Source organism: Brachyistius frenatus, unplaced genomic scaffold, assembly GCF_029030835.1.
Source record: "Brachyistius frenatus isolate BFR_SWC_R1_liver_20210118 unplaced genomic scaffold, ASM2903083v1 Contig_22, whole genome shotgun sequence".
In the NCBI taxonomy this organism is placed as follows: Eukaryota; Metazoa; Chordata; class Actinopteri; family Embiotocidae; genus Brachyistius; species Brachyistius frenatus.
In genome coordinates this window covers 1858102-1868999 of record NW_027210621.1, presented here as the reverse complement: position 1 = coordinate 1868999, position 10898 = coordinate 1858102, and the positions used below count along the sequence as shown (strand labels likewise).

General features: G+C 41.0%; 1 protein-coding gene across 1 annotated transcript; it reads right to left on the bottom strand.

Annotated features, from left to right (window-relative positions):
- Positions 1-44: 44 nt before the first annotated feature.
- Positions 45-1085, bottom strand: insb (preproinsulin b). Its single transcript, XM_069696695.1, has 2 exons — positions 896-1085; positions 45-190 (listed from the first exon to the last, which is right to left on the bottom strand). The coding sequence occupies exons 1-2, from the start codon at positions 1083-1085 to the stop codon at positions 45-47; spliced, it is 336 nt and encodes a 111-aa protein (XP_069552796.1).
- Positions 1086-10898: the final 9813 nt, after the last annotated feature.

Sequence of the window (10898 nt, the reverse complement as noted above, 5' to 3'; positions counted from 1 at the left end):
TATTTTTTACAAGCTGTGAGTGGTGCTAGTCATGGAGTGGCGAGTCACTCGCAGTAGCCTTCCAGGTGGTAAATGCTGCACGGCTTGTGGCAGCACTGCTCCACGATGCCTCTCTTCACCTTGGGCTCATTACGGCCAGACAGAGCCCTCCACAGCCGCTGCTCCTGTCTGGCCCTTTTAGACCGGAACCCTTTGAAGTGAAGAAAGTTTCCATAGCCCCATGTTAAATCCTGCCACTGCTGTGCAAACCTAAAAAAAAATACCATTTACTTTTCACACTTAATGCAGACTTAATGGCTAGTTAATCTGATCTCCCCAATCCATTTAGTCTCGTTAGTCTCTACATCAAGAGGAGATATGGTGGAGCTCCAGCAGAGGCATATCGTAGCTTACTTACACCCCTAATGTTAACTTCAAAATATCAATAGATTGTTTGAGGTGGAAGATCCAAATAATGCGTGTTGGGAACAACATAATGAGGAATTTGGGGATTTCACAAGACTTGTGATGCATGGATTTGTCACATCGTAGATGTTGAAGGCAACAATATGGAGCCAAAACCCTGGCCACAGCACTGAAATCAAAAGAGGCTGGGGAGAGGCTACGCACACTAATGATGGCTCGGACAAAGACGTAGATTTAGTTCAGTAAAGTTTTCGGCTTGGTGTCCCGAAACATTCTTCCTCCAGCCAGCATCTAATTTGGCATTTTCATTGGACTGAGTCTGGACTTTGAACAGGGTGGACACAGACTGAAGTCACAAAGCCAGACTGGGGTCTCGGGGCGATGCCATACTGTTCCTCTCTGAACTCCCACCATCGAGAGGATGGTTAAACATATGTTACACAAATCAAACAAAAAGTCCAAAGCGTTTCCAGAGTTAAAGCGGTCTTACCCAGCAGATGTTCCAGATCCCGCTTGTGGTGTCGGTTTGTATTGTAGAAAAATCCCCGTTCGCCACATACAAAGTAGAGGGCGTCCACCAGGTGGGAGCCGCACAGGTGCTGGACGGGGGCCAAGGACCCCCCCGGGGAGCAGAGCGCCAGCAGCAACAGCACTGACACCATCCATGGTACCCTGGCCATGGGAGGGAGACCGCTTGGACAGAGCACAAAAGCGAAAGCTTCACGCATAAAATAGCACCCATCAGATCGAATTTTCATCGTTGGGTTTCAAAGACAAAGTGTAAAACTGAATCCACCCATCAATACTTAATGCCATCATGAAAGTTGGAGGATGATGTGATGTTGAAATGTGATCAGACCTCTCTTGATGGCACTCTGGCATTACAAAACCACTTTCTTTCAATAACTTTTAGTTACTTTGATACTTTGCTATGTTTTTGTGAGATTCCATCAGATAGCTGCAAGCCGAGTATAATGGCACAGAGGCAACATGGAAGGCACGCAGAGATACCCCTACTCTAAAATAAGGGCTTTGAAGTAAGCAGAAAACTGAATAATTAATTTTTCCATTGGAAATCAAAGGGCAGGATGAAACGCCACAGTGGAACAAGGTCTGCAGGAGAGTCAATGCTTGACATTTGTCTCGAATCTACCAAATTAGCACAAGCCAAAGCAGACTATTACAGACAACTGACGAATGGCAAGATTAAGAAAAGTTATAAATTACGTTTTAATGACCAGAGTGGTCTTCACGATGTTCTTCAGGAAGGGGGGGGGGGTTGATGTGGTAATAAGGCTTCATATGATGATAATGATGTTACCAAAAGAGCAGTTTTCAAGTTCGCATTAAACTCAGAACTTTATTTTCATGCTTCATACTTAATATTTGCAAACAGAATTTTTCTCGATCAGCCATCCAAAGTTATGTTTAATGTCGTTCCTACACAGCACCTTTTGAAGTAAATAGAAAATTGATTTTTATTTTGATTCCCTTTGCTTCACTTTTATCCCCTGCTGAGCCTTATTTTATAACGGCACCATCTAAACTAGAAATAATCCCAATGTCCCAGAATCACCACTGTGAATACAATCAGTGTGTCCCCAATGTCAGTCCCCACCTTGTTGTCCAGCTCAGTAGTTCTAGTGCTCAAGAGTGGGAATGATTTGTCCAGCAGTACAGAACTGTTAGTGTTATTAGTTAAATCCCATTGTGATGGATGTTCTCCCAGGTTTAAAGTTCAGCTCCTGTTTCAAGGTGAAAAACATATTTAGCAGTCATTTAGAAACTATATAGACCTTTTGTGGACATCTTACACTGTACGGCAGATTATTGGACTGAAGATGAATCATTTTAACTGTGTCTTTAACAATGCACCTGTGCCAGGCATTACAACATTGGCAGAGCGCTCTGTCGAGCCCCGCCACTCTTCTATCCCTCTTGGCTGTGTGCCAGGCTCCTTGGCAAAGTAGATTAGTTGAATTATAGATCCTGGCCATGCTACACTTTATTTTCATCCTGGTTATTATACACATAAATTTTAACAGTTAAAAGACTGAGTGAATATAGGGAAAGTTTCTTACCTGTGTTTCAGGCCTGTGTGCAGCGGAGCAGCTGGTGCTTACAGATGAAAAGGGCCGAGGCCTGTAGTGCTATACAGGTACAGAGAACATCTCCACTTGGCTACCTTTTCCCTTTTATAACCACCCTCCACCTGGCCTTTGTCAGCCTCAGCGGAAAACGCTAAGGTCCTCTCATTAACACCCTGCACCGTAAGCATGCTGATCTGTTCTTGAGTGGCACTAAGTCATTTAAGTGAGTGTGGACCAATAGCACTGGGATAAAGTTGAGATGGCAGTCAGCCACAGTGATACCCAGTTCAACACCTGCTGTGTGGTGGCCTTACTGGCACCGTTCACGGGCTGACAAGACACCTATGTCACGTTCTGATCACGTAGTATACATTAGAGGACTTCCCAGCTAATCACTGACCACTAGTGGTGTGTTTAAGGCACCGTCTACTCCTGAGACTAAGAAGTTAAGACGTTTATTTATTGCATAGGTTTGGACTCGTCTCTCACATGTAGCAGATGTTTTTTTTTGTTTTTTTTATCATGCAACTACGAGGGTAAACCAGATTATATGAGGTGACACACTGTAAATGTATATCAAATGATGACTTCATTGTCAGGTCCTGGAGATGCAGCACAACTATGTAGTATCACCTCTTTGTCATTGTAATTTATTTAAATGTTACCCACATGACTTCTAGATAAATATCTAGGTAAATTAAATTTTACTTTATCTATTGGGCATAAACATATTTCCTACTTATTTCTTGTTTTTATATTTTACCATAAAACTTTGAAGTGTTTTTTTGTTCAAGGCTAGTCGAGTCTAGAAATAACAATCAAAGTAAAAATATTTACAGCCTTAAATTTAAAGTTAAAACCTCCTATCTTGTCAAATCATTCTTTATTTATCAGGTTCCCAGAACGGCCTGTAAATAATTGTGAAAGGGGGAGTTTTTTTTTTTTTTAAGACTACCAAATATCTAAGCCCTTCACTTTAGCTCTAACATAGACCGTATAACATCATATTTGTTTATCTTGTTAAATAGGCTGATATTTCCTCCATTTGCATCTTTGGCCAAAAATGCACAGCTGTATGAGAAGCTGAGGTCACTTAACTATTTATTCGCCTGCATTTTCTGAGCCAAAATGTTTGTTAGAAATTATTGGTCAGCATAACACACTAATTGGTTTATATCTGTCATACAAAGCCATTTCTGCACCTTCCTGCAAAAACAGACATTATTGCCTCAGACCACGTTTTCATGGAGAGTCTGATAAAGCATGAAAGTATAATGACTTGCAAAAGCCGCTTGGATAATTACCTCAAAAATGCGTGTGTATTATTCCAGAAATAAATAGTTTGCATGGCTTCAGTATTAAACATCATCTGTCATCTTTTTTCGGGGCATAAACATTTAAGTGGGCATGGACATGACAGTATCTCCTATATAGAGCCTGTACATCTACATCTTTCTCTTCGGGGTTAATTCTCCAGATTGAATTATCCATGTTCACGAATATCTGCTGATCTAGCTGGAAATCCGTGGTCCTCTATGTATGACTTGTAGATTGATATTTGTGTGCTGCTTCTGTATGTCTCTCCCCTCTTTGTACTACAAGTGTCTCGTGGGCCGTGCTCCATTTGATATGTACAGTATATAACACTTTGGTAAAAGCATGAGCTTCATAGAGAGCTCGGCCTTTTCTACATATTTCTTCATACTGAGATTAAAATGTAATCCATCCCAGACATAAAACTACAATATGAAAAACTCTGAAATATCAACGACGATCCGACATCAGCAGAAATGTTTGATCTGAGAGAGCTCCCATCAGTGTTTGTATTTCTGATGGAGCTGCTTGTCTGTACAAATCTGATCAAGTCAAGTTGGGAAAATCTGACGTTGGTAATCAGTTTGGACCCTGAAGCAGCACGTGTTCAATTTAGATTTAGTTTTTGTTTTGATTATTTCTAGTGCAAAGGAGCTACATGTCGCTTTTCTCTTTTGGATCTCCGAGGGAGTCGACGTTACTTATGGAAATGATAAAAACACAACAATGACTGAAGTCAAGGAAAGCAGATTTGAAAACCATTCACATAGTAGAATTATTTTGATGTGAATGCCTTTTTACAGCATAAAGTTATTTTCATTCTGACAGGCTCTCATCAATTTTGCTTCCTCTTGACCATTGATTCAGTTATTGGTATCTCTGGGTACTTTCTGTGGTAAAGTGAGAGGGAAACAAACCAGAAAGCCAGAGCCAGAAAATGTTCCCAGAAGTGCCAGAGCCTAATTAACCCAAAGTTCAACTTATTCATTTATTTTCCACAAAGGAAATAAAAGCTGTTTCTCGTAAGTAGACGGAGTAGAAATCTTGTAAATGTTTTGCATTTTCGATGTGTAATATAATTTGTTCTCCCTGACATTATCTAGTATTTTTTTTTTTTTAATTTTTTTTTTTAAGGAACACCATATTAGTTCTAGTTTGTTAAACAAATTTGCAGCAGAAATAATTTGCAGCAGATTCTTACAAAGGAAATATTATAGCTAAATGACAGTAGAAAGAAGGCAGGTCTTTCAAAATGCATCTAATGAAAGGGGGTCTTTGGAGGAATGATAAAAGAAAAAGGTGGGAAGGAAGTAATCCAGCACCAGGGCACTGTGATTTGAGAAGGTGTTAAGTGTAGAACCAGGAAAGGTCCAACTTTGCCACGCTTTGAAACTCTTCCCCCGAGGGAGAGGAGCAAAGCAGCGAAGAGCTGCGAACAACAGGCACATCCTCTCCGCCCCGGTTGCAGGGCTGCTTCAAACATGCACATCAAATAGCAGAGGACGAGCAGACACCCTAGACATGCAGAGACAGACAGAAGTTGGGTGGAAAGTCGGCTGGGTCCCTAAGGTGCACAGTTGCGTAACACCTCTTCTCTTCTGCTGCTTTTGAGGAGATAAAAGGGAGCGAGGAGTTCAGCCGTGTGAGATGTTGTTAATCTGCTCTGATAGCGAGCCTTTTTACTCCCATAATTATCCCCGACTTTCTGAGGATAGAAACCGAAGAGACTTAGAACATCAAAAAAATCATTGACTGACGCAGCAGACAACAGAAACAGCTTGGATCGTTATGTTTTTATGTGAGAGTCTGAACTGAAAAGAAGGCAGAAGTAATGAGACACATTTCCATAAGTCAACTTTGAGAAGTGGATACTGATACAAAGGCTCCATCTGTGCTTAGATGGAGCAAATCTTTGAATATGGAACTGAAAAAGAGGAAAAATCTAAAAAGTGTCAAAATAAGTTGAAAACTTCTTATTTTTTATTGTGAATCTTTGGCAAGGACAAACAGTTTGGATGGTGGCAGGTCAGGCTCCCCTGTCATATGTGAACATTGTGTCATGCATGTGTGTGCATACACACCAAAAGACAGACTGGACACGTCCTCCTGTTCCAGACACTGCCCTCCATGTGTGTCACGGCCTTCTGGCTCAGATCCATGACAGAAAGCTGCGGAGTTTCAGAAAATCGCTGGTGTGTGTGTGTGTGTGTGTGTGTGTGTGTGTGTGTGTGTGTGTGGGGTGTGGGTGTGTGTGTGAGAGAGACTGTGAGTGAAAGGGAGAGGGCTGCCCTGGTGTCTGCGCTCTCCTGTCCTGCCAGTGACAGTCACTAATACAGTACTAACCTCTGTCATGACCTATATGCTGTGTCACCTCTGTCCAGACCCTTACCGAACACACACTGGAATTATAAGGAGATTCATTCCTCTTCATTATCAAAGACATTTTTTGAAAAACTGTACTTGAATCAACACACACAGACAGCTTTAGCAGATTAGAATTAGAAGCTGACAGGATGGGTTGGGGAGCATGGCTTGGTAAGAGCATGATTTGACAGCTGAGAAAATGACTACATGTTATAAATGTGACAAGTCCCCAAGAGAGAGGAGAGGCAGGACAGAATGATGGCCAGTTTGATTTTCATCCCAGAAAATAGATTTTTATTTAAACCCACATGTGACCGGCCTTTTCAAGTTGAGCTCTGCCACAAGACAAGAGAATTTCATTTAGAAGTGGCATTTTTTGGACTTCTCCGTTTGATGGATTGATATGAGAGCTCCTTGCTTCCTCTCTGAAGGGATTTCTATTTTCTCGCTACATCTGAAGGGAAAAGGATGTTTGAATTGTGACCTTCCACACTGTATTATCCCCTCAATGCACCAATAAGATGTCGTATCAGCTTGAAATGTGCTTGATCGCTTCCATTTCTCACCAAAACAGGGTGAAAGGCTTTAGCTTCTGACGGAATACAGTCTTTATCTTGTTGATGTTGACAGCAGTCGAGTTCAGCTTTACTGTTGCATCCGTCTTAAGACCAACTCTCGACAGCCATGCTAGTAACTGGAAAACTGGAATTGCACACAGTTCGGCTTTGAGCTAAATGCTAACATCGCTGATGCTCGCAATGAGAATGCCAACATGCTAATGTTAAGCAAGTAGCTAACTTGAGGGGGGGCACCTCCTTACTGCTGGTAAATGCATCCCGCCTCGTTAACCTGCCGCCGCAGAGGGAGTGCATATTCACTGAATATTTAGTCTACTCTGCCTTCACTCATTGATCCTTTATCTCCCTGAGGTTTGTGCCAGTTAGAATCTATAATGGAAATATATGCCTGCTGATAAATCACATGGTATTGATGAATGCTCCCATTAACCCCCCTCTCACACCCCCTGTTCGAAATAACAAATCACCTACTAGGTAGTCTAATTGCCATGTTAGGGTGGTAGCATGCCGACATTTGCCCTTGAGAATAAAACAGAATGTGCACTTGAAACTCATGCAGTTCATTACTTTTAAAAGACACTCTGTCAAAAACTTGAATACATTTTTCACCTGATAGTGTCACTCAAAAGTTTAAGGGAACAGCAAAGTGATTTGTATTCAGTGGATTTCAAATCTAGGGGAGAACGGGGTAAGTTATATGTAAAAGTATTTCAACATGTAGTGAAATAAACTGTTTGAAAACATGAGTTTCCAAAAAAGAAAGTGGTCCCTTATCCCTAATGAGGGGCAAATTGAGCTACATGGGAGTAAGTTGTGCTACTGATCATGTTACAGTTTGTTGAACTTAAATATGCTTGCCATTTATTCCCCGGACCCGTGTCCATCACAGGGTGAGTAAAATGGATGACACTTCAAAGATGTTTTCACATGACAAATTGCGTCTATGGTTAACAAGAAACAAGGGGAAACAAGAAACTTCCCCAAAGGCTGAATTTACCCCGTTCTTCCTCCACCAAATTTCATGGCAGGCCATCATCAGTAGTTGTTTGAGTTGTCTCCCTCAGAACTACGAGTGTGAACCTCATGATGACACAACAGGAAAACTCAGAAGATCACCATCCATCATGTGGAAACCTGTCGGACTGTCAAAATAATTGACACTGCGTTCAACTGTGCTGCTGGCATGGATAATATAACAGCATCTTTCAAAATACGAGTTTTATACTGTACGTTACAATTATACATCGTTATTGTGTTGTTGTTGTTATTACATTATTAATGTGAGAAACACCAGTCATTCTCATCACGGATCACCGTGTAGTTGTAGCGTGGGATAAATGGAGTTAAATCTTGAGGATTATAGCAAAGCTTTCCACAACGAATGGTTAAGTGTGTGCCTACAGTATGTGTGTATGTGTGTGTGTGTGTGTGTGTGTGTGTGTTTGCACAAATCGATATGGCTGGTATCACCCCCCTGAGTCTGTCTCCCCCTGCTTTTAGAGATAAAGTAGAGAGAGCAGACCTGCAGCCAGACATATGAGTGGGATTAACAACAGGTGCTTATTTGGGGAGAAGAAAAGAGGCAGAACCTAAAGATATAAGGACTTCAACACTTTTCATTATTTTGTGGAGAATGTGTACAGCAGGTACTGTCAGGCAAAAAGGTCAAAATCAATCAATCCAATGTTTTCTGTCAACCTGCCTCAAATTGCATATTGACTTGGTGCAACGGTTCCTCACACTGGTGGATTAGATGCACGTTTACAACCATAATGCTGGAGTGGAGCTTGTCTGCGATCTATACGCTGTTATTGGGTATCTCAGTCAGAGTTGACGTTACTAAGCCAGAGTTGTTCATTTCACTCATTCCTACGCTATCTCCTCCTTAAAACACTCTCGCATACATTGTGAGGGTGTAAATGTGAGAGCGTGAGAGAGAGAGGGGCTGGTGGTGGTGGAGCAGAATGCCAAACATGTCCGTGTTTGTGTGTGTGTGCATGTATATCTGACACCTGGGAGTTATCTCGATCTGTAACTGTCTGCTTTCTGCAGGAGCTGTCAGAGCGATATATATAAATGGTGTGTAGTTGCAGAAACGGGCTGTAAGTTACCTCGTTGGCATCCACTGGGTTCACATATAGCATGTTGAACAGGAAGTTTCAGCTTTGATATGTTGATGAGAACCTTTCATGTTGTCTGTTCTCGTCTCTGAGAGAATGTGTGTCTGTGTATGTTTCTTTTACTCGTTAGCTGGAGAGCAGAAGGCAGATGCTTCAGATGTGTTGTCCTTTCATTCCAGTATGCTCCTTTGAGGTGAGAGGATCCCATGGAAACTTAAGATTTCATTGTGTCTTGCCGCAGATAAAGATTGAATTATCTGTGTTCTCCTTAAGTCCCCATTCAATTTTTTTTTAACAGGGATGAAAGATTTTGTCTGCGGTGCCTGGGGAGCTGTGTATCCCACTGTTTGGTAATATCTGAAATTAATTCCTCCAACACCGTCCCAGTTGGGCCTAAACAATTCAAGGGCAGTGTTAGATCCTCAAATTGAGAATTTACTGAAAGGCCTTTGTACCACAGCCAGTGATAGCGTTTTTGTTAAGCATAATTCCATTTATCATTACTGTGTCCTCCCGTGAACTGGTTTGTATTGCCCAAACAACAAATTATATGTGACGCTCAATCACAAGGGTTGTTACCTGTTAATGCAAGCAGAGTTTTGCCCAGCGTTGCACGAGGATAAATAACAAGATAATTATTTCAAGTGAAAGTAGAGCTCTCATCTCCACAAAGAAGAATTTTAAGTAACAGACGGCACGGTGGGAACGGAAAAAGGTGAAAACAGAAGACTCTGGTTTTGTTTTTTTGTTGAAACCACGCAAGAATAACTAATTCTTTCCAGGCAGGGGTTGCTCCATAATTCAACAGTATCTGGACCTCAGTTTCTCATCTGCCAATGTTTCCACTATAGGCACGTGCACAATCAACTTGTACACTGTGTGCTTGGCCTTTGGCCTGGCTCGGAAGATGGTTACCTCGTGATGGGAATCGTCCTGAATGCAGATTCTTTGTCTTGGTCTTTATTTAATGTGCAAATATAATAGAATGTAGACATGGCTAATAGATTCTGGCAGTTATGCCTTTGGATGAGGTTAAAAGGCCTTCCTTTTCAACATTTATATTATATTTGATGGGTCTCTGGCGATTGAGACAGTAGTTCATAGCAAGGTTGGTAGAAATACAAGTTTTCAACAATTCTGACTGAAATGAAAGTGATACTAGTTCTCCTTTAGTTTCCTTTTAAAAAAAACAAACAGAAAAAAATAACTATGCAAATAGAAACATCTAAAAAGAGCTTCTGACCTCTTGTTTTTTTTTATTTGTCTCATGTGTGCAAAACATTTCACATGCATGTGGGTGATTTCTTCCACAGTCCACCCAGTGGTTGAACACTGTTGCAGTGATTGACAGTTGGCGGTTTTCTCCGAGATACACAAAAAAGCAGGATTAAAACATTGAGAAAAATTTGCTTTGCAAATGTTTTTTGGGGACGAAATGCTCTTGAAACATTTGTTAAACCCCAAAGATACAGTCAACCCATTTCACTGTATTACACTCATAGACTGTATATAAAAGTGGATGCCAATGCGGAAGTGCCTTAAAGTGCAATACCACTGAGGGCAGCTAGGGGTTAGCTCCAAAAAGCCTCTGGTTCCGTAGACTCCCATTCAACTTCTCATGAAATACAAAGACGATAAATTTTTTCTCAAGTCAATATGGTGGCATTCGCTAAATTCACTCCATCTGATTTATGTTCTGCCAGTCCTTCTGAAAATAATTTCATACTTAATTAGATATTAAGTCTCAAAAAGCGGTATATTTGGGGCCGTGTCTAGTTTGATTGGCACTACTATTGGCTCTATTTGATGATTTTTTTTTTTTTTTTTATATTCACTCACCTTTTAGCTGTTTTACACTCTACCACCTAAGCAAAAATAAGTGCTCTTTAGCTGCTTAATGCGATATGTTCACCAGGTATCCATCAACTTACCCCGTCTGCAGTTTCCTATTTGTATAGCCTATTAGTATAGTGTTTTGGGGTTTTATATTTTTTTTCTGAACAAAAAACATTTCAGATGAAACTGTA